The 24,367-nt window shown below is 43.3% G+C and overlaps 1 protein-coding gene across 1 annotated transcript in view; it reads right to left on the reverse strand.

Moving 5' to 3' along the window:
* Positions 1–18,763, reverse strand: part of LOC139155617 (inter-alpha-trypsin inhibitor heavy chain H3-like) — a 55,233-nt gene extending 36,470 nt beyond the window's left edge. The window contains 8 exon segments of the mRNA XM_070730818.1: positions 2,351–2,467; positions 2,565–2,690; positions 8,851–8,961; positions 9,429–9,591; positions 9,775–9,879; positions 10,979–11,145; positions 13,429–13,449; positions 18,640–18,763. Coding sequence (XP_070586919.1) covers positions 2,351–2,467; positions 2,565–2,690; positions 8,851–8,961; positions 9,429–9,591; positions 9,775–9,879; positions 10,979–11,145; positions 13,429–13,449; positions 18,640–18,732 — 903 coding nt within the window. The 5' untranslated portion in view covers positions 18,733–18,763.
* Between the last annotated feature and the right edge of the window lie 5,604 nt (positions 18,764–24,367).

The following is a 24,367-nucleotide window of genomic DNA, read 5'->3' on the forward strand; positions in this document are numbered from 1 at the left end:
ACATAGATACATAGATACATAGATACATAGATACATAGATACATAGATACATAGATACATAGATACATAGATACATAGATACATAGATACATAGATACATAGATACATAGATACATAGATACATAGATACATAGATACATATACATAAATGAATGAATGAATGAATGAATAAATAAATGTTCACCTATACTTTTATATCTTTTCTTCTATTCTTTTCCTTACCGATATTACTACATATCTATTCTCTTCAATGTGTATTTTGGCAAAATAAATAAATAAAGTAATAAATAAATCCTGCGTTCCTTTTGTCTAAGTGAACTATCTATACCAGCACATTATATTGCTACGAACGTTTCTTGCCAATTTATTTATTTATTCATTGGATTTGTATGCTGCCCCTCTCCGAGGACTCGGGGCAGCTCACAACATATCAAAACAATATACAATATACATATCTAACAAATTAAATTAATATAGCTTAAAACCTTTAAAAACTCTAATAACATTTAAAATAATTCATTTCTGCTGGCCAGGGGGCTAGGGTCTAATGGTTTATTAATTTATTATAGTTTATATAATAAACTATATGGTTTATTAATTTATTATAGTTTATTAGCCAATTGAAAACAATTCTTTTTTTTTTTACTTTCCTGGTTAGTTTAAAAATGTAGTTCCCTACTGCCAATAATCAATGTTTTGTTTGGGAGGAGGTTGTCTCTTTAAATATTTGAATGGCAAGTTAAGTTGTTATATGACAGAAGCTATCAGCTCCTAAGTCCACATTATTATTATTTTATTATTATTTATTAGATTTGTATGCCGCCCCTCTCTGAAGACTCGGAGCGGCTCACAACAGAAATACAAAATACAAACCCAATGATTAAAAAGCAAAACAGTTAAAAACCCTTGATTAAAAACACTCATACAACACCAAACACACCATACACAAAACCGAGAGGCTGAGGGGAATCCATTTCCTCATCCCTGGCAGCAAAGGTGGGTTTTTAGGAGTTTGCGAAAGGCAAGGAGGGTGGGGGCAGTCCTAATCTCCAGGGGGGGGAGTTGATTCCAGAGGGCCGGGTCCGCCACAGAGAAGGCTCTTCCCCTGGGTCCCGCCAGATGGCCCTAACCCTAACCCTAAAACACAATTTAAGCATTGCCCACAAGATCATATGCTGCAACGTCCTTCCGGTCAACGAATACTTCAGCTTCAACCGCAACAACACAAGAGCATACAACAGATTCAAACTTAATACGAACCGCTCCAAACTTGACTGTAAAAATATGACTTTAACAATCGAGTTGTCGAAGCGTGGACCTCATTACTGGACTCAATAGTGTCAACTCCCAACCCCCAACACTTCTCCCTTAGACTCTCCACGATTGACCTCTCCAGGTTCCTAAGAGGCCAGTAAGGGGCGTATATAAGTGCACTGATGTGCCTATCGTCCCCTGTCCAATTGTCTTTCCTTATCTAATATATCATATATATTCCCTCCTTATCTACCTATCTATCTATCTATCTATCTATCTATCTATCTATCTATCTATTATATATATATAGCATATATATTCTCTCCTTATCTCTTATATCATATATATTCTCGCTCTCCCATCTACTTCTCTTCTTTTTACTTTCTATTGTTATATATATTGCTTAATGTCTATTCTCTTCCATATGTATTGTATATTGGACAAAGAATAAATAAATAAATAAATAAATAAATAAATAAATAAATAAATAAATAAAAAAAAACCTGTGGGACCTAAATCTGTGCTCGCTGGGATTCTTGGGGCAGAAGGCAGTCCCTGAGATAATCTGGTCCGGTGCCATGAAGGGCTTTATAGGTCATAACCAACACTTTGAATTGTGACCGGAAACTGATCGGCAACCAATGCAGACTGCGGAGTGTTGGTGTGACATGGGCATACCTAGGGAAGCCCATGATTGCTCTCGCAGCTGCATTCTGCACGATCTGGAGTTTCCAAACACTTTTCAAAGGTAGCCCCATGTAGAGAGCGTTACAGTAGTCGAACCTCGAGGTGATGAGGTCATGAGTGACTGTGAGCAGTGACATGTGCACACTCGCCCGCCATGGGTGCAGCCCAGTTTTGAACAAGGTGCGCCCCAGGTTTGGAAGGGGCGTGGCCTAAATCGAAACCTATAAACGAAGGCTTAGCAGAAAGGTGTACATTTCAATTATATTACTATGCTACATACTTTACTATATGTGTAAACCTTGCAACGCAAAAATAACTTGGAGTAAAATATTGCGGGGCCTGATTTTATCTGCCGTACAATTTACCATCCTTTTAACAATATTACAAGAAATTGTGTTTTTTTACTTACTTGCTGAATTTTCCTTCCACCCATGGAACCACTGACATCAATGACAAAGGCAACATTCTTAGGTAAACGTTCAAGGTTTTTTGGTGCAAAGAAGTGTACAAAGTATCCATTTACTACCTAAAAAATATTGAACAAGATGGTATTCATTTGTGGTAGGGTTTTTTCATCTGGATTTGTTTTTGTGCTGATGTATTACACAAACAATTAGAGTTACCTGTAAATTATTAGGAGAATCTCTGTTCACATCATACTTGATGACAAAATCTCCTTGTAGCAGAGTAGTTGTACAATTGTCGCAGGTCCGTTGTTGTTCAATAGTAGGCCTGAATGATACGTGGCCCTTAAAAAAGAATAATTCTTCATTTTAGATTTCAGCAAATGAGGAAAGCAGAATCTGGAGAAGTTTTGCTTGCATTAGAGATCCAGGATACTGATCTGGTAGTACATGGTACGTACTGATATTTGGGATTGCCATGTATGTTAAACTGCCAATTGTAGTTTGTACTTTCACAGTTGTAATATCACTTTAAGGACATTGGCTGGCTAGCCATTAGAGGGCGCCAGTACTCTCTCCTGTTGATGACGCTGGGTAGCTTTTGCCTTTACCTTGAGTGGGGAGTGCATTTTGTTTAGTGCTTGCTATATGCGGTTTGTTGATTATTTCTGCTTTGTGCTTGTAGATATGTAGATATGTAATAATAATAATAATAATAATAATAATAATAATAATAATAATTTATTGGATTTGTATGCCGCCCCTCTCCGCAGACTCGGGGCGGCTAACAACAATAATAAACACAGCATGTACAATCCAATAATAAAAAAAACAACAACTAAACCCCCCAATTATAAAACCAAACATACACACAAATATACCATGCATAACTTGTAATGGCCTAGGGGGAAGAGCTATCTCAACTCCCCCATGCCTGGCGGTATAAATGAGTCTTGAGTAGTTTACGAAAGACAGGGAGGGTGGGGGCCGTTCTAATCTCTGGGGGGAGTTGGTTCCAGAGGGCAGGGGCTGCCACAGAGAAGGCTCTTCCCCTGGAGCCCGCCAAACGACATTGTTTAGTCAATGGGACCTGGAGAAGGCCAACTCTGTGGGACATTATCGGTCGCTGGGATTTGTGCGGTAGCAGGTGGTTCCGGAGGTAATCTGGTCCATTGCCATGTAGGGCTTTAAAGGTCATAACCAACACTTTGAATTGTGACCGGAAACTGATCGGCAGCCAATGTTAACCACGGAGTGTTGAAGAAACGTGGGCGAATCTTGGAAGCTCCACGATGGCTCTCGCGGCTGCGTTCTGCACGATCTGAAGTTTCCGAACACTTTTCAAAGGTAATACTACTGTCATGTTTATGTTTGTTTATGTTTATTTAGATTTGTATGCCGCCCCTCTCCGCAGACTCGGGGCGGCTCACAACAAAGTGCAAAAGACAATTTACAACAAATCTAAATTTCTACTAAAAACATTTTAAAAACCCCATTTCTAAACACACATACATACATACATACCATTCATAAATTGTATATGCCCGGGGGAGATGTCTTAGTTCCCCCATGCCTGACGACACAGGTGGGTCTTAAGGAGCTTACGAAAGGCAAGGAGAGTAGGGGCAGTTCTAATCTCCGGGGGGAGTTGGTTCCAGAGGGTCGGGGCCGCCACAGAGAAGGCTCTTCCCCTGGGGCCCGCCAACCGACATTGTTTAGTTGACGGGACCCGGAGAAGGCCCACTCTGTGGGACCTAATCGGTCGCTGGGATTCGTGCGGCAGGAGGCGGTCTCAGAGGTATTCTGGTCCAATGCCATGGAGGGCTTTAAAGGTCATAACCAACACTTTGAATTGTGACCGGAAATTGATCGGCAACCAATGCAGACTGCGGAGTGATGGCGAAACATGGGCATACCTAGGTAAGCCCATGACTGCTCTCGCAGCTGCATTCTGCACGATCTGAAGTTTCCAAACACTTTTCAAAGGTAGCCCCATGTAGAGAGCATTACAGTAGTCGAACCTCGAGGTGATGAGGGCATGAGTGACTGTGAGCAATGAGTCCCGGTCCAGATAGGGCCGCAACTGGTGCACCAGGCGAACCTGGGCAAACGTCCCCCTCGCCACAGCTGAGAGATGGTTTTCTAATGTAAGCTGTGGATCGAGGAGGACGCCCAAGTTGCGGACCCTCTCCGAGGGGGTCAATAATTCCCCCCCCTAGGGTAATGGACGGACAGATGGAATTGTCCTTGGGAGGCAGAACCCACAGCCACTCCGTCTTATCCGGGTTGAGCTTGAGTCTGTTGACACCCATCCAGGCCCCAACAGCCTCCAGACACCGGCACATCACTTCCACTGCTTCGTTGACTGGACATGGGGTGGAGATGTAAAGCTGGGTATCATCAGCGTACTGATGATACCTCACCCCATGCCCTCGGATGATCTCACCCAGCGGTTTCATGTACAGTGATCCCTCGAGTTTCGCGATCTCGATCTTCGCGAAACGCTATATCGTGATTTTTCCACCCGATGACGTCATTCTCTTCCTTCCTTTCTCATCTTTCTTTCTCTCTCTCTCTTTCTCTATCTTGCTTCTTCCTCTCTCACACTCTCTTCCTCCCTCTCTCATCTCTTTCTTTCCTTCTCTCTCTTTCTCTATCTCTCCCCCTCTTGCTCTCGAGCGGCAAGCGAGCAGCTGGGCGGGCAGGTGAACGGCAAGCGGCAAGCAGCAAGCAGCCGGGCGGGCGGGTGAACAGCAAGCGGCAAGCGGCAAGCGGCAAGCGGCAAGCGGCAAGCGGCAAGCGGCAAGCGGCAAGCGGCAAGCGGCAAGCGGCAAGCGGAAGCCGGGCGGGCGGGTGAGCGGCAAGCGGCAAGCGGCAAGCGGCAAGCGGCAAGCGGCAAGCGGCAAGCGGCAAGTGGCAAGCGGCAAGCGGCAAGCGGAAGCCGGGCGGGCGGGTGAGCAGCAAGCAGCAAGCAGCCAGGCGGGCGGGTGAGCGGCAAGCGGCAAGTGGCAAGCGGCAAGCGGAAGCCGGGCGGGCGGGTGAGTGGCAAGCAGCAAGCAGCCGGGCGGGCGGGTGAATGGCAAGCGGCAAGTGATCTTGGGGTTTCCCCTTTGCCTGGGCGGCGGGAAGACCAAGGGAAGGTTCCTTCGGCCGCCCAACAGCTGATCTGCTCCGTAGCGCGGCAGCAGCGAGGAGCCGAACATGGGGTTTCCCTGTTGCCCAGGCAAAGGGGAAACCCCATCTTCGGCTCCTCGCTGCTGCCGTGCTACGGAGCAGATCAGCTGTTGGGTGGCCGAAGGAACCTTCCCTTGGTCTTCCCCGCCGCCCACACGCAAACTCCACCATCTGCGCATGTGCGGCCATGAAAAAAAGGGTGCGCATGCGCAGATGGTGTTTTTACTTCTGCACCGCTATATCGCGAAAAATTGAGTTTCGCGAGGGGTCTTGGAACGGAACCCTCGCGAAACTGGAGGGATCACTGTAGATATTAAATAGCAGGGGGGAGAGGACCGACCCCTGAGGCACCCCACAAGGGAGAGACCTTGGGGTCGACCTCTGACCCCCCACTAACACCGACTGCGACCGGCCAGAGAGGTAGGAGGAGAACCACTGAAGAACAGTGCCCCCCACTCCCAATCCCTCCAGCCGGTGCAGAAGGATACCATGGTCGATGGTATTGAAAGCCGCTGAGAGGTCAAGGAGCACCAGGACAGAGGATAAACCCCTGTCCCGGGCCCGCCAGAGATCATCCATCAACGCGACCAAAGCAGTTTCCGTGCTGTAACCGGGTCTGAAACCCGACTGCTGGGGACCTAGATAATCGGCTTCTTCCAAGGACCATTGGAGCTGGAGCGCCACCACCTTCTCAACAACCTTCCCCATAAAGGGAAGGTTGGAGACTGGGCGATAGTTATTAAGTATGGCTGGGTCCAGGGAGGGCTTCTTGAGGAGGGGGCGCACAAGCACTTCTTTATAGAGAGTTGGAAAAACTCCCCTCCCCAAGGAAGCGTTGGTAATGTCCTGGACCCAGCTCCGTGTCACCTCCCTGCTGGCCGAGACCAACCAGGAGGGACACGGATCCAGTAAGCAGGTGGCGGAACTCACAGATCCAATGGCCTTGTCCACTTCATCAGGTGTCACCAGATCAAACTCTTCCCAGACAGGTGGACAAGTACGTGCCCCAGTCACCTTGACTGACTCGTTGTCAGTCGACTGTTTCCCAATTGGAGTCGAGATCGGCCCGGATATGAGCGATTTTATCAGCGAAAAACGTGTTAAAATCCTCGGCACTGCTCTGCAAGGGCTACCCAACTCCCCCCTGATTAAGAAGGGAGCGGGTCACCCTAAACAGAGCGGCCGGGCGTGATTCCGCTGATGCAATCAAGGCGGCATGGTACGCGCATCTTGCCGCCTTGAGCGCCACTTTGTAAGTCTTAATAAAAGCTCTTACAAGTGTTCGATCAGATTCAGACCTACTCTTCCTCCATCGCTTCTATAGACGTCTCTTCTGGCGTTTCAACTCCCGGAGCTCCTCGTTGAACCATGGAGCTCTACGGGGTCTAGCGCCACGGAGAGGTCGCAAAGGCGCAATCCGGTCGAGAGCCTCCGCTGCGGCCTTGTTCCAGGCTTCCACAAGAGACTCTGCCGAACTGTGGACAAGTGCCTCTGGTATAACCCCAAGCGCCGTCTGAAAGCCCTCTGGGTCCATCAGGCGTCTGGGGCGGAACATCTTCATTGGTTCCGCCTCCCTGCGGGGAAGGATTGGAGCCAGGAAGTCAAGCCGTAGTAGAAAATGGTCTGACCATGACAAAGGCAATGCTTCTAAGCCCCTTAGTCTCAGACCATTACTCAGTTGCTCGGAAAGGAATACCGTGTCAGGTGCGTGCCCTCCCTCGTGAGTCGGACCCTGTACTACTTGAGTCAGGTCCATGGCTGTCATGGTGGCCATGAACTCCTGTGCCAACCCAGAGGTTTCGCCGAGTGACGGCAGGTTGAAGTCCCCCAGGACAATAAGTCAGGGGAACTCCACCGCCAACCCGGCTACCTCCTCGAGTAGCACAGGCAGGGCTTTTGACACGCAGCTGGGAGGCAGGTACGTGAGAAATAAGCCCACCTGAACCCCTAAGTCCAACTTCATCAAGAGAGACTCGCAACCCGCAATTTCCGGAGCAATGAGTCTACGTAGGTAAAGGCTCTCCCTGGCTATAATAGCCACTCCTCCCCCCCTTCCCTGGGGTCGAGGTTGATGCCATATCTGAAACCCGGCTGGGCAAATTTCAGAGGGAGGAACACCTCCCTCTGGGCCCAGCCAGGTTTCAGTAATACATGCCAGGTCGGCCTCTTCATCCAGGATCAAATCCCGGATGAGGAGAACTTTATTTACCACCGACCTGGCATTGAGTAGCAGCAACCTGATCCCAGGGCCAGAGTTACACTCATCAGCATAAGTCTGTGCCATTACTGGCTGTATCACACATCCACACTCTTCCTCAATCTCTGCTCAGCGTATGTCGAAGGTCTCGTAGCCTAGCTGCACCGAGACAGACCAACAATATCCATAATATTTCTCAGCACATCTTCTGCAATTTATATTCAAAGATTACTTCCAAACATGCATTATCAATTTAAAGGCCCATTTTGTTCTTTGTTCACTCTTTACAACAATGAACTAGAGGCCTACAACATTTACAAAAAGCTTGCAAGTAGTGCATGGGTATACTTATTTATTTATTATTTGTTTATTTATTAATTGGATTTGTATGCCGCCCCTCTCTGTGGACTTATTAGAACAACTAAAATATTCAATACCTGAAGTAATAAACAGCTTGTAACTAATAGCTATTGATTCCTTTACTATACATGTAGTGTTTCTAAGGAAGGAGGCCTTGGGAGGTTTTAGAGGCATACTGTATATTTTGGATTATAAGATGCTCTGGACAATAAGACACAAGTTAGATTTAGAGGAGGAAAACGAGAAAAAAAAATCTACTTCTGCCTCTTTGGACCGTTCAAATTCAGCTGTGATATAATTTATTTATTATTAATTGGATTTGTATGCCACCCCTCACTGAGGACTCGGGGCGGCTCACAACATGTCGAAAACAATATGCCATATACATATCTAAAAATCCAATTAATATAACTTCAAAACTTTTAAAAACTCTAATAAAATTTAAAATCATTCATTGCCATTCACACAAGAAAACATACTACGTTTGTCGGCCAGGGAACTAGGATCTAATGGCCCCAGGCCTGGCAGCATAATTAGGTCTTTAAGCTTTTACAGAAGGTGAGGAGGGTGGGGGCAGTGTGAATCTCCGGGGGGAGTTGATTCCAGAGGGCCAGGGCCCCCACAGAGAAGGCTCTTCCCCTAGGTCCCACCAAACAACATTGTCTGGTCAAAGGGACCTGGAGAAGGCTGACTCTGAGGGACCCAACTGGTCACTGGGACTCATGCACCAGAAGGCGGTCTCAGAGGTAATAATAATAATAACAATAACCATACCTTTTTTCCTGAAAAAGATTGTTTCACAACTGGTAGCAGTTCGTTGTTGAGGAATGTGCCTTCAACTTCAAGTTCGCTAATGCCTTGGGGCTCAAAGATGTTTGCTTCAATCTGTAATAATGTTTTAAAATTATGTTGACATTAACAAGGCCAAGAAAAAAAAATCAGATTGACCAGTAATGTAAATTGTAAACAAAACATTAAAAAAGAATTGATTTCATAGTTATTTATGCATTTTATTTTATTCATTAGTCCAATACACAAATACATAGGAAGAAAAATAGACATGTGATAATATAAAAGAGGGTGAAAGTGAACTTAGAGGAGAGGATATATGAAAGGAAGAGAATATATAAGATAGGAGAAAGAAAGGAAAGACAACTGGACAGGGGACGAAAGGCAGACCAGTGCACTTATGGACGCCCCTTACTGGCCTCTTAGGAGCCTGGAGAGGTCAATCGTGGAGAGTCTAAGGGAGAAGTGTTTAGAGAACCATTTGTCTCTAAATTAATAGTTCTGAGCACAATTCACAAACTTTATCAACTACAGCTACAAGATAAAGCGACATTTGAGCTTACCTCATATTTATTGACAAGCTGTTTTGGGTTGACTTTGATAAACATCTCGTATTTTCCAAACTTTCTCTTCAAGAGTTCTTCATAAGTCAATTGGAAAGTAACTTTGCTGGATGATGCAATATTGACCGAAACACTGAATTTCTCCGTTTTTCTTCCAGCAGCCCTTCACATGGTAAACAGAGTCAGATTCATAAAATTCAAGCGATGGTCACATTTCCTCATGCTCCTGTAGCCCACCATTTCATACTTTTATTTGTTCTTTGTTCATTGACTTAGCATCCGCTTATTAAATAAATACCTAGGACAGGAAGCGAAATAAGGAAACCGATTGGGTGTAAATACTTACTTTACGAGCCCTGCAGTCTGGCCCCTTGAAACAGCTTGTTGATACTGCTTTTGCGCAACTTCTTTTTCCTTTATGATTCCGGGATAAATGACGCCATCAATTGTCCTATTGAAGGATACATCAGATATCTGAATATGTGTGCAGAAAAGTTGTTTCCCCGCCCCCTCCCCCTTCAGTTCGGACCAGAATATCTCCGGGACCACCTTCTGCCGCACGAATCCCAGCGCCTGGTTAGGTCCCACAGAGTTGACCGTCTCCGGGTCCCATCGACTAAACAATGTCATTTAGTGGGACCCAGGGGAAGAGCCTTCTCTGTGGCGGCCCTGACGCTCTGGAACCAGCTCCCCCCGGAAATCAGAATTGCCCTCACCCTCCTTGCCTTTCGTAAACTCCTTAAAACCCACCTCTGCCGTCAGGCATGGGGGAACTGAGACATCTCCCCTGGGCCTATACAGTTTATACATGGTATGTTTGTGTGTATGTTTGCTTTTAATAATGGGGTTTTTAGTGTTTTTTAAATTATTAGATTTGTTTTTATGTTGTCTTTATTATTGCTGTGAGCCGCCCCGAGTCTACGGAGAGGGGCGGCATACAAATCTAATAAATAAATAAATAAAGTAAAGGAAATAGTTGAGAGGTATAACAGAGACTGGAAAGGATGCTGCTCCTATAGGACTGAAAACCTAATGGAGAAATGAGAACGGAAGACCTTTCTGGATATTGCAGGAGATTGGTAAAAACTCTAAACAGAGGGCCTGTCTGTTTCAGTGGAGCTTGTGCAACAGGCGGTCATTAAAAAGAATAATGCTGTGATGAAACCAGCTAATTAGACTGTTAAGATTGGAGAGTATGAAGGAGCTCCCCCTTCCCCTCCGGAGGCTCTCTGGAAGCCAAAAATGCCCTCCCAGAGCCTCTGTCTGCGCCAAAAACCACACATATACACGTTGGAACTGAGCTAGGGCAACGGCTTGCGTGCCAGCAGATATGGCTCCGCGTGCCACCTGTGGAACCCGTGCCATAGGTTCGCCATCATTGCCTTAGTTTTTAGATTTCCTCTTTTGAATAGATAATTGGCTTAGACTGCTACAACATCTTGTATAACTCTATGATTCATGGTAGCTATTCTGCTAACAGCCTCTGAATGGCTTCATTATTGCTAAACTGATCTCCAAAGCATAGAGAAATAAGAAAACGATGCACATACAAGGTAAAGTTTGAAATAAAGGCTGTTTTGGGCAGCTCCACATCAAACTGAGCTTCCTTGGACACATTGGCCCGATTCACAGCTCGACTCGTGATGACATTACGGGAAAACCTGGAAGTCACACTGCAGTCTATTTTCACCCAGTAGATTTCTATGGCTTCGGTGTGCTAGGAAATAAAAAAAGCCACATGGTTATACAAAAAAATAATGCTACTAATATATTATCTTTATTGTAAACACTTTTATTTGAGAAATCACAAGGGTCTTTCTATGCCTCACATTACATACGTAGTATTTAATGCAATGCTAATTATACAGTGGTACCTCGTGATACGAACCCCTCGCCATACAAACAATCCGAGATACGAACCCGGGGTTCGGAAATTTTTTGCCTCTTCTTCCGAACTTTTTCCATCTTACGAACCCGCCACCCGAACGCCGAACCCAGATGTTCGGCAAAAGTTTGGGTTTGGATGGCCGCCGAGAGGCCCCGCCGCCCGGCTGTCGCTTTTTGAAACAGCCGGGGGGCTTCTCGGCGTCCTCCCGAACCCGAACGCCAAACCCGAACTTTTGCCGAACTTCTGGGTTCGGCATTCGGGAGGCCGCCGAGAAGCCCCCTGGCTGTTTCAAAAGGCGACAGCCGGGCAGTGGGGCTTCTCGGCGGCCTCCCAAACGCCGAACCCAGAAGTTCGGCAAAAGTTCGGGTTTTGCGTTCCGATTCGGGAGGACGCTGAGAAGCCCCCCGGCTGTTTCAAAAGGTGACAGTTGGGCAGTGGGGCTTCTTGGCAGCCACCTGGACCCGAAGTTTTGCCGAACTTCCGGGTTCGGCGTTGGGAGAATGCTGAGAAGCGCCTGGCTGTTTCAAACGGTGACAGCCGGGCAGCTGCGTTTTTTTGCGTGTTTTTTTTCTTGCATGCATTAATTCATTTTATATTGATTCCTATGGGAAACAATGTTTCGTCTTACGAACTTTTTGCCTTACGAACCTCCCCCGGGAACCAATTAAGTTCGTAAGACGAGGTATTACTGTATTTGATTCATGTTTTATTTACTTACAAAGTGTTCATTAAATTGCAACTGACCCCAATCGTTTTCTTGTTCCATGCCTTTTATTTTTTTTAAATGAAATCCAAAGGCCACATCTAGAAAACTACCGGTATATGATGGGGAAAGACGTGGGTCAGATTTTTATCTCTGATCCTCACGAAGACCTCTATTGTATTTTGAAGAAATGACTTGTTATGGGGTGGAGAACAGAAACAAACGTCTAAAACATTTTACTTTTTTTTCCCGTGAAGGGAATACACACAGATATTTGTTACTCCCGGAATTCATAAATGTGAGTGACTCAGCCTTTGCACACTTGCACATGATGTGTAGTTTGCAAGAGTGAACGAAATGCGCCATCTGCTCAGAATTAAAATTCTCCTGAATGCAAGAGGACTGATTTCTAGAATTCTATTCTATTCTATTTCTGAGGAAATAACCATAACTTTCAAATTAAGTGTGCAATAGGGTTGATATTCCTGGAGGGGTCTGTAATATGGTAAATAATTTAGCTTTACTAGATAAATGGTCAAAGCAATGGAAACTGCAGTTTAATGTTTCCAAATGTAAAATAATGCACTTGGGGAAAAGGAATCCTCAATCTGAGTATTGCATTGGCAGTTCTGTTTTAGAAAAAACTTCAGAAGAGAAGGATTTAGGGGTAGTGATTTCTGACAGTCTCAAAATGGGTGAACAGTGTGGTCGGGTAGTAGGAAAAGCAAGTAGGATGCTTGGCTGCATAGGTAGAGGTATAACAAGCAGGAAGAGGGAGATTGTGATCCCGCTATATGGAGCGCTGGTGAGACCACATTTGGAGTACTGTGTTCAGTTCTGGAGACCTCACCTACAAAAAGATATTGACAAAATTAAATGGGTCCAAAGACGGGCTACAAGAATGGTGGAAGGTTTTAAGCATAAAACTTATCAGGAAATTCATGGACTCCATCTGTATAGTCTGGAGGACAGAAGGAAAAGGGGGGACATGATCGAAACATTTAAATATGTCAAAGGGTTAAATAAGGTTCAGGAGGGAAGTGTTTTTAATAGGAAAGTGAACACAAGAACAAGGGGACACAATCTGAAGTTAGTTGGGGGAAAGATCAAAAGCAACGTGAGGAAATATTATTTGACTGAAAGAGTAGTAGATCCTTGGAACAAACTTCCAGCAGACGGGGTTGGTAAATCCACAGTCACTGAATTTAAACATGCCTGGGATAAACATAGATCCATCCTAAGATAAAATACAGGAAATAGTATAAGGGCAGACTAGATGGACCATGAGGTCTTTTTCTGTTGTCAGTCTTCTATGTTTCTATGTTTCTATATGATTAAGAGAAAATACTTGTATGTCGTATGTGCCGTCTAAACCTAATTATCAGAATTCTAAATGAAAGGTTACTTACCACATCAGAGGTCTGTCTCTTCTACAAATAAAGAGTGAAAAAAAAGATTAACTATTGCCAAACAACAGATGCTGTATTTTACAAAATACACTGTATAGTAGTTATATGTTATTCCATATTTCTCTTTAAGTGAAAGCATCACAATAAATGAGAATTTCCATAAAATGAAGTCTGAATGGTCAGCAATACCCTTGGCTGGGTTCTTACCAAACAAACCCCTACCAGCTTACCAATCTGTCCAGTTTGGAAACATTGGTTACATAAACATAAAAAACCCAAAAATCTGGAAAATATACCATAAATTACCTTTACCTAATAGAATTTTTCTAGCATTCCTCAGAGGCCTTGAGGACTAGGCTGGTTTCATATTCTTGCCATGTCGGTGGAGCTGCTGCAGTTCAATTTTAGATGAGTTAGGTATAAACCCAGGTGTGATAGATAACTCTCGCATGTATGTATATATACATACGCTGTAGCCTAGAGCAGTGATTTTCAACCTTTTTTTAGCTGCGGCACATTTTTTACATTTACAAAATCCTGGGGCACACCACCAACCAAAATGACACAAATCAAATAAATAAATAAATAAATAAATAAATACATACATACATACATACATACATACATAACCCCCTCGTATATACAATCCCATGTAACATCCCCTTATAAATACAGTCAATCATCAATCATCCCTACTCAAATTTATATCTCATTTCTGGGTACTTCTCCTGTCTTTCCCCCTTTTCTCTCTCATGTTTGTCATTTCTCTCTCTTCCTCCCTTGTTCCCTCATTCCTTTTCCCTCTCACTTCTCCTCTTTTTCCATCCCTGTCTCTCTCCCCCCCTTATGTGTGTGTGTGTATACACACTGGAACCATTTCCAAAAACAGTTGAGGGCTGGGTTTTTTTCTCTTTTATTCTTTTCAAAAAGAGGTGTGGGCTGGGGGGCATTTCTTATTATTTGGGTGCTTTTTACCATATGCTTCAAGAATCACCCCTCTCTCTCTCTTTTGTTTCTCTCTCCTCTCATTCTCTGCCTCAATCATTTCTCCATTTTTCTCCCTTTTGTTCTCATTTCTCTCTCTCCTTTCCTCTCCCTATCTGTCTCTCTTGCTTTCTCTCTCTTGCTATCTCTTTTTCTCTTATTTTCTTTCTCTCTCTCGCTTGTTCTCTCTTATTTTCTTTCTCTCTCTCTTGTTCTTTCTCTCTCTCTCTTTCTCTCTCCCTCCCTCTTTCTCTCTTTTTCTCACTTTCTCTCTTGTTTTCTCTCTCTCTCTTGCTTTCTCTCTCTCTCTTGTTTTCTTTCTCACACTCTTTCTCTCTCTTGTTCTCTCTCTTGCTATCTCTTTCTCTCCCCCCTTTCTCTCTCTCTCTTTCTCACTTTCTCTCTATCTTGCTGTCTGTTGCTCTCACTCACTCTCGTTCTCTCTCCGTTCTTCTCAGGGGAGGCTGGCGAAGGTGATATTCAATGTCGGGAGCGCGCGGGCGGTTGCGCGCGCTCCCTACCCACCTGCTAGCCACTCGGAATATTCAAAATAAGAAAAGCCTTCACCGGCGAAGGTTTTTCTTATTTTGAATATTCCGAGCAGCTAGCAGGGGGGTAGGGAGCGCGCGCAACCGCCCGCGCGCTCCCGACATTGAATATCACCTTCGCTGGCCTCCGCTGAGAAGAACGGAGAGAGAACGAGAGTTGGGCCATTTTTTGTCTCCTGCGTTCCGGGTGCGGGAGGAGCCACGCCGAAAGGCAGGAGACAGCGGAGGAGGAGAGGGGGCGGGCGGGGGGCAGCGCCGAAAGGCCGAGGGGGCCGGAGGCACCGTGGGGAGGCAGGGGCGGCCGTAGCTCCCTTCCCTTCTGCTGCCGGCGCCTCCCCGCCCCCCCCCCCCCCGCGGGCTGGCTAGCAGATGAGGAGCGCGCTTTCGGGGAAGCGACGGTGCTTTCGGGGAAGCGACAAGAAGCCATGGGCGCGAGGGGGCCGACTTTCAAAGCAAACTTTGCCGGCCTCCCGCAGGAGGGTGCCAATAGCAGTGGCGGGGGCGGGGGGGCAACAGCGGGGGGGGGGCAAACCGCCTCGCGGCACACCTGACCATGTCTCGCGGCACACTAGTGTGCCACGGCACACCGGTTGAAAAACACTGGCCTAGAGGATATTTCTCTGCCTTACAAGGCAAAGGTTGCAGGTTCAAGTCCCAGTGGGTATGGCTAGCTGATGAGGCCAAAATAAGGCCGAAATAGATCTATCCTAGTCTCCCTTAATTTTCAAAGTCAGCAAAAAAACATGTTACATATATATGTATGTATGCATATACATATATGTATGCATGTATGTACCGTATGTATGTATGTATGTATGTATGTATGTATGTATGTATGTATCACCATGCATCTCTTTCGAATATCCCACAACCATATAATAATAATAATAATAATAATAATAATAATAATAATAATAATTTATTAGATTTGTATGCCGCCCCTCTCCGAAGACTCGGGGTGGCTCACAACAATAATTTAAAAATATCTTTTATGAGTGGCTGATAGGTATCACTTTTTAATAGGAAAGTGAACACAAGAACAAGGGGACACAATCTGAAGTTAGTTGGGGGAAAGATCAAAAGCAAGATGAGGAAATATTATTTGACTGAAAGAGTAGTAGATCCTTGGAACAAACTTCCAGCAGACGGGGTTGGTAAATCTACAGTAACTGAGTTTAAACATGCCTGGGATAAACATAGATCCATTGTAAGATAAAATACAGAAAATAGTATAAGGGCAGACTAGATGGACCATGAGGTCTTTTTCTGCCGTCAGTCTTCTATGTTTCTATGTTTTTATATATATATATATATGTTTTCACAGATTTTCACGGGTACAGGTATGATGGTCTTGGTATATTCGGGTTTCTTCCCATGTAGGATTTGGAAATTTCTGGCGACGTTTCGACAAGGTCTCACTCGTCATCTTCAGGCTGGTGTTCGCCCTAGAACAAGGACAGAAGCACCAGCCTGAAGATGACGAGTGGGACCTCCTCGAAACATTGCCAGAAATTTCCAAATCCTACATGGGAAGAAACACGAATATGCCAAGACCGTCATATATACCCACACACAGATGCAAGTACTCTTTGCTGTACCTGATTCTTTCTTTCTCAATTCAGTGTTTCCCCCCCAAAATTGTTGAAATATGCAACATGAATCCAAAGACGCTAAATCCACATGGATTTGGATCCAACATGGTCTTTCTCAGGAAACCTACCAGCCACTCATAAAAGAAGCCTTGGGACTTGCTGACAGGCATGGTGAGGGACCAAAACACTTTACTGGCTTCAAATCATTTTTTTTATTATTGTCATAAGGTAACAAAACTTTCCCTGCTTCATATTCAAATACAGCACATCTGAGCAGTGTTCCCTCTAATTTTTGGGGGTGGGTGGGCGGAAAAGTATAGTGTCTGAGCGGCAGTCCCTTCAGGACTGGGCAGCACAGAAATAATAAATAAATAAATAAATAAATAAAATAAATAAATAAATAAATAAAAACCCACCCTATTTTGCCTGAGAGAATTTCAAAATAAAATACTGTGCTGTGTGTCTATAACAGTGAGCTCATAATAGGGCAACTCTATCAATATCAAAATGCCACTTAAATAGTTGAGCTAGTTTCAAACTAGATTTTGATTTTCTTTCTCTCTTCCTTACTCCCATTCTTTTTCTTTCTCTTTTCCTTCCTCTCTTTTTCCTATCTGTTTCTCTCTCTTCCTCTCTTCCTTTCTCTCTCCTTCCCTCTCACTCTTTCCCTCTCTTTCTCTGCCTCCTTTCCTTTGAATTTCTCTCTCTCTCCATTGTGCTGCGTGGGGGGGTGGGGGCAGCTGTAAGCCCCTCGCCTCCACCGCCTCCTCTTTCAGCACCCCGCTGCTTGAGCCTGTTTACAGGGTGCTAGTGGAAGATCCAGTGGGAGAACCTTTTGCAAAAGATAGGCAATCTGCTTTTGCAAAAGGTTGGCGATCGGCTTCTGGGCAGGTTTGAAAAACTCTGAGTTGGTGATGATTTTTAAGTGAGCCATGGCTCTCTGCTCAGCTTAGAGGGAACTCCAACCAACCAACACTCAGTAAAAGACCTTGGAATACTAATATCAAATGACCTAAGTGCTAAAGCCCACTACAACAATATCGCCAAAAAGGCTTCCAGAGTTGTTAACCTGATCCTACGCAGCTTCTGCTCCGGCAATCTCACACTTCTGACTAGAGCCTACAAAACTTATGCCAGACCCATTCTCGAATACAGCTCATCTGTCTGGAACCCACACCACATCTCAGACATCAACACTCTTGAAAACGTCCAAAGATATTTCACCAGAAGAGCCCTCCACTCCTCCACTCGAAACAGAATACCCTACGAAAACAGACTAACTATCCTGGGCCTTGAAAGCCTAGAACTACGGCGCCTAAAACACGATTTGAGTATTGCCCACAAGATCATACGCTGCAACATCCTTCCGTCAACGACTACTTCAGCTTCAACAGCAACAACACAAGAGCACGCAACAGATTCAAACTTAATATTAATCGCTCCAAACTTGACTGTAAAAAATATGACTTTAACAATCGAGTTGTCGAAGCGTGGAACTCATTACCGGACTCAATAGTGTCAACCCCTAACCCCCAACATTTTTCCCTTAGACTCTCCACGATTGACCTCTCCAGGTTCCTAAGAGGCCAGTAAGGGGCGTACATAAGGGCACTGATGTGCCTATCGTCCCCTGTCCAATTGTCTTTCCTTATCCCTTCTATCTTATATATTCTCTCCTTTATATTTACAGTATTCTCTTCCTATCTACTTCTCTTCTTTTTACTTCCTATCTTTACATATATTACTTATTGTCTATTCTCTTTCATATGTATTGTATATTGGACAAAGAATAAATAAATGAATGAATGAATGAATGAATGAATGAATGAATGAATGAATGAATGAATAAATAAATATGCATCTGAGCCAGGCAGCTCAGGGCCTGGAATTTCATAGGCAACCACTTTCCATCAACTTTAGAATTTCAGCTAAATTAAATGCACAGGTAAGTAAAGGTGTCTCGAATCAGGCAGGTAGAAAGCTGGAGATGCCTTAAAGGATCCAGGCAATGGATCTGAGGTTGCTGTGCAAAGCTTTAAAAAAATTCCGAGGAAGAAAGAAGCAACTTTATATATTTAGCTACATACCTTAATGTTCCTCGATGGGTTTATCAAAATATCTGAAGTGACAAGGGCAGGAATCAAGGCCAGTAAAATGTAACATGGGATATACTTCCCCATGTTGGAAGAAAAATAAAAATGTCAGTTTGAAAGGATCTTTATTTGTAGTGACCAAATTGCAAGTGGTCAAAGAGTAACGTTGAAGTAACTAGGGCAAATATTTATCTTTGGAAAATAGTTAATGAAATTTCTACATTAAAGTTAGAGAGTCCAAGGCCAGAAAAGCACACTTCAGTATTGAATCTATCAAGCCCAGGTTTATCTGCTGTGTCCTATGGAGAAGACCTTTAAAATTAAATCTCAAATTAGACTTTGCATCTGTTTCACCAAATTGGTCAGATATTTTGAGATTCTTGAACTTGCTCTTTAATCACCTGAATACATTTCCCACCTCTATTATAATTAAAGTGATTGTGTTTTTATATATAGGTGAAACTTGAAAAACTAGAATATCATGCAAAAGTTCATTTATTTCAGTAATGCAACTTAAAAGGTGAAACGTAATACAGTACAGTGATACCTCATCTTACAAACCCCTTGTCATACAAACGTTTCAAAATACAAACCCAGGGTTTAAGATTTTTTTGCCTCTTCTTCCAAACTATTTTCACCTTACAAACCCAAGCTGCCGCCTCTGGACTTCTGTTGCCAGTGAAGCGCCCATTTTTGCACTGCTGGGATTCCCCTACTGGGATTCCCCTACAACATCACAAAAACACGGAAGTCCGGAGGTGGGGTTTCCCATGGAGGGGAGCCTCAGGGGAATCCCAGCAGCGCAAAAACGGGTGCTTCGGCTGGCAAAAGGGGTGAGTTTTGGGCTTACACACATTAATTGCTTTTCCATTGATTCCTATGGGAAACATTGTTTCGTCTTACAAACCTTTCACCTTACAAACCTCGTCTCGGAACCAATTAAGTTCGTAAGACAAGGTATCACTCAGTGATACCTCATCTTACAAACCTCTCGTCATACAAACTTTTCGAGATACAAACCCGGGGTTTAAGATTTTTTTACCTCTTCTTCCAAACTATTTTCACCTTACAAACCCAAGCCACCGCCACTGGGATGCCCCACCTCTGGACTTCTGTTGCCAGTGAAGCGCCCGTTTTTGCATTGCTGGGATTCCCCTGAGGCTCCCCTCCATGGGAAACACCACCTCCAGACTTCCGTGTTTTTGCAATGCTGCAGGGGAATCCCAGCAGCGCAAAAACGGCTGCTTTGCTGGCAACGGAAGTCTGGAGATGAGGTTTTCCAGCAAGGGGAGCCTCAGCGAAATCGCAGCATCACAAAAACACGAAAGTCCAGAGGTGGGGTTTCCGATGGGGGGGAGCCTCAGGGGAATCCCAGCAGTGCAAAAATGGGCGCTTTGGCTGGCAAAAGGGGTGAGTTTTGGGCTTGCACGCATTAATCGCTTTTCCATTGATTCCTATGGGAAACATTGTTTCGTCTTACAAACTTTTCACCTTACAAACCTCGTCCCGGAACCAATTAAGTTCGTAAGACGAGGTATCACTGTCAGGGCCACCATCAGGAATTTTGGGGCCCCATACAGCCTAAGTGTCTGCCCACCCCGGCCATTTTAAAACTACTGCCCCCCAAATCCCGTGCCATGCCACCATGGCCACACACCCTGGGCAAGCCCTCCCCCGGCCCTCTGAGGTCAAATACAGCCCTGATGTGGCCCTCAATAAAATTGAGTTTGACACCCCTGGCCTAGAGGCTAAATCCTATGAACAAGGGCTTAGAGAATGAGTATGTTTAGCTCAATAAATAGAAAACTGAGGGGGAATAGAATAGTAGTTTCCCAATCCTTAAAGGGCTGCCACAGAGCAGATGGCATCTATTTATTCTCCATGCCACCTGAAGGTAGTACAAGAAGCAATGGGCGGAACCTCACCAAGAAGAAATGCAATCTGGAAATAAGGAAAAACTTGGGACTGGGCGGCATAGAAATAAATAAAAAATAAATAAATAAATCCCTTCTTTTTTATTAAAAGAAATTAATAGAAACATAAAAACATAGAAGACTGATGGCAGAAAAAGACCTCATGGTCCATCTAGTCTGCCCTTCTACTATTTCCTGTATTTTATCTTAGGATGGATATATGTTTATCCCAGGCATGTTTAAATTCAGTTACTGTGGATTTACCAACCACGTCTGCTGGAAGTTTGCTCCAAGCATCTACTACTCTTTCAGTGAAATAATATTTTCTCATGTTGCTTTTGATCTTTCCCCCAACTAACTTCAGATTGTGTCCCCTTGTCCTTGTGTTCACTTTCCTATTAAAAACACTTCCCTCCTGGACCTTATTTAACCCTTTAACATATTAAAATGTTTTGATCATGTCCCCCCTTTTCCTTCTGTCCTCCAGAGTCCAGACTCTACAGATTGAGTCCATGAAGTCTTTCCTGATACGTTTTATGCTTAAGACCTTCCACCATTCTTGTAGCCGGTCTTTGGACCCGTTCAATTTTGTCAATATCTTTTTGTAGGTGAGGTCTCCAGAACTGAACACAGTATTATTCCAAATGGGGTCTCACCAGCATAATATTGATTGTTTCTTCATTGCTTGTTTGACCCCTATGACAATCATTAAGTGTTGTACCACATGTTTCTTGACAAATCTATATTTTCTTTTATGTACACTGAGAGTAAATTCCTTGTGTGTCCAATAACATTTGGCCAATACAGAATTCTGTTCTGTTCTATTCTAATAAAATATTTCGAGGAATATTTTTTAAAAGGCAATATATTATGTTTCCCTGGATGAGTAAAAGATAAACATGTTTTAAAGGACAAAGAGCAGCTCCCTGCAGCTCCCTGACCCCAGCAGATATTTGGTGCCCATTGAGAAAGACTGGGCCACGGGTTGATGATTATGTTGAGATTTATAATGATTACACTGGGGTTCACATTGATAAAAAAACAAACAAGAGGGGGAAGTAGGGAGAAAAGGTTAAGAAGAATTGAAGGTAGACCTACACAAATAATACATTTAAAAAGGAGAGAAGGAGTTTTGGGAAAAAGAAGTTGTTGGTACAAAAATAAAAGAAAGAGAAAGAAGTTAAGAAAATGGGAGTGGAGAAGATATTTACAGGAAGGGAACAGTTGAAAAACTAAAAGAAAATTTATTATTTAGATTTGTATGCCGCCCCTCTCCGAGGACTCGGGATGATTGGTGCTGGAATGTTAGAGAAATATTTCTCTATTTAGAATTAGTATATTATATCTAATTGTGATAATATCAATTGCTTATAATTTGGTATAAATAATCAACATGATTATTTAGTTCAATGTTTTAATAGGTTAATAACTTCATACTAGATTGATAAAGGTTTGGTGGCATTAGATAAATTTTTTTGTTTCAATATAATTACATATTTGTACTGACAGAGAAAATTGAAAATTAGAAAGAATGAAAGTGGATCTAATGTTGGAAGAATATATAAGCTGAATAATAATTATTTTTACATACAAGATTTGTTTAAACATAAGAGTCTTCGGAGAGCGGCGGCATACAAATCTAATAAATTATTATTATTATTATTATTATTATTATTATTATTATTATTACTTGGATAATTCGGGAACTTGATACAATGCTGATAGGATTTAGATGACTATGGAAACTCTTGAAATGATGGAAATATTTTAATAACAAATTTAATATTACTGTAAGGTTTTTATTTGAAAGTAAGCAGTTGATGTGTTGGATTATTTTTTATAATAGGGAACTTAGTTTTCACCCAATAGATGGAAGAGTAAAGTTAAAGACCATTGGCTTAAATATAGACAATGGATTAAAATAGAGAAAATTTTAATATGAAAGTAAAAAGGGAGATATAAGAGAGGGAAAAAATAAGGATGTCACGGCATTTAGAAATGTTAGAATCATGGGGGAAAAGTGAACTGTAGATATATGTTACTTAATAATTGTTTGATTCATATCTGTATTATTCTTTCCACATTTCTTAAGGAAACTTCACTAAATATATTTTTAATGTATTATAAGCATTCTACAAGTTTGAATCCTATCACTAGAATTCTTCATTGTTTATTTCTTTGCATTAGGACATCTAGGTTAGATGGCGAGATCTCTAGATTGCAGTCCTTAGTTTGTAGCTTGCAGTCAGAAGTGGAAAGATTGTCCCAGCCACGTGCTGTAATGCAGCAATGTGTGCAGCCTCCACTTCCACAGCGCCCCCCGAGGAGGAGGGCTGTGTGGACAACTGTCGGTTCAGGAAGATTGCGTGCAGTTGAGCAAAAACATAGCAATTTTGGTCTCTCTGTATCGAATTCCTATAATGTTCTTGCAGATTTAAATAGTAAGGATGTTCTATAATGTTCTTGCAGATTTAAATAGTAAGGATATTAGCAAGGCCACTCAGGCAGAGAATGAGGGGATGTTCAAAGGAGAAATTGTTGTAAATGAGGTGCATAGTGTCACCAATCCATCAAGTGCAGTTAGTAGAAATAAAAAGAGGACACATTTTCTTGTGGGTGATTCGACTGTTAGAGGTGTTGATTTGGGACAGAGTAAGGACGTGGTGAAGGTGCTGAGGTGTCTCCCAGGGGCCACTGCCAGCAGGGACAGGAGGCGGATTACAAACATTGTCAAGGCTGTGAGTAAAGGTAATAACATTGATGTGGTGGTGCATCTTGGCACAAATGATTTATCCCAGAGAAATGTCAATGTAGTAAAAAGAGATTTTCAATGTCTAAGTGTGGAGCTGGGTAAAATAACAGATTCAGTGACTTTCTCAGAGGTGTTACCGGTTTGTGGTCAAGAGGATAAAACAACGTGTATCAGAGAGTTTAATGTGTGGTTAAGGCAGTGGTGTAAAGCTGAAGGTTTTGGCTATGTAAGTCATGATGTCAGTAGGTGGTCTAATAGGGAGTTGTTTAAGAGGGATGGTTTGCATCCATCATACAGAGGTACCCAGGTGCTCGGGGAGGAATTCAGAACTTTCTTGGACAGGCATTTAAACTAGGTAAAGGGGACAGAGATGTAACTGATGTGGGTGATTTCTGTCCCCGACCAATGAGGATAAAGCAGTTTTTGGAAGCTTATGAAAAGGGAGCTGCAAATAAAATAGATGTAGTTGTTGATGATAAGGGGCAAACTAATAATGAAAATAATGTTCTTCGGGTAATGTGCACGAATGCTCGAAGCGTGAGCAACAAGCTCTGTGAATTAATGGCCATAATATATAGAGATAATTTGGACCTGGTTGCCATAACTGAGACATGGTTTAAGGATTCTAATGAATGGGAAATATCCATACCAGGATATACACTGTATAGGAAGGATAGAATAGAGAGAAGGGGAGGTGGAGTAGCCATTTATGTTAAAGAAAGTCTAAAAACAACACTAATTCAAAATACGTGTCAAGATCTGGAGACTCTCTGGATTTGCATGCAAAATAAAGGCGGTTCTGTCATTAGAATTGGGGTGATCTATAGGCCTCCAGGGCAATCCGAGGAATATGACAACAAGATGGTGGATGAAATTACCCAACTGGCAGTAAAGGGAGATATTGTGGTTATGGGTGATTTCAACATGCCTGATGTTGACTGGAATATCCCCAGTGCCCTTACATGCAAAAGTAAGAATATAGTAGAGGCCTTTACAGGAGCAGCTCTGGCACAGCTGGTTAAGACACCAACTAGAGGGGAGAATATTCTAGATTTAG

The sequence above is a fragment of the Erythrolamprus reginae genome, unplaced genomic scaffold (genome assembly GCF_031021105.1).
Source record: "Erythrolamprus reginae isolate rEryReg1 unplaced genomic scaffold, rEryReg1.hap1 H_33, whole genome shotgun sequence".
Taxonomy (NCBI): domain Eukaryota; kingdom Metazoa; phylum Chordata; class Lepidosauria; order Squamata; family Dipsadidae; genus Erythrolamprus; species Erythrolamprus reginae.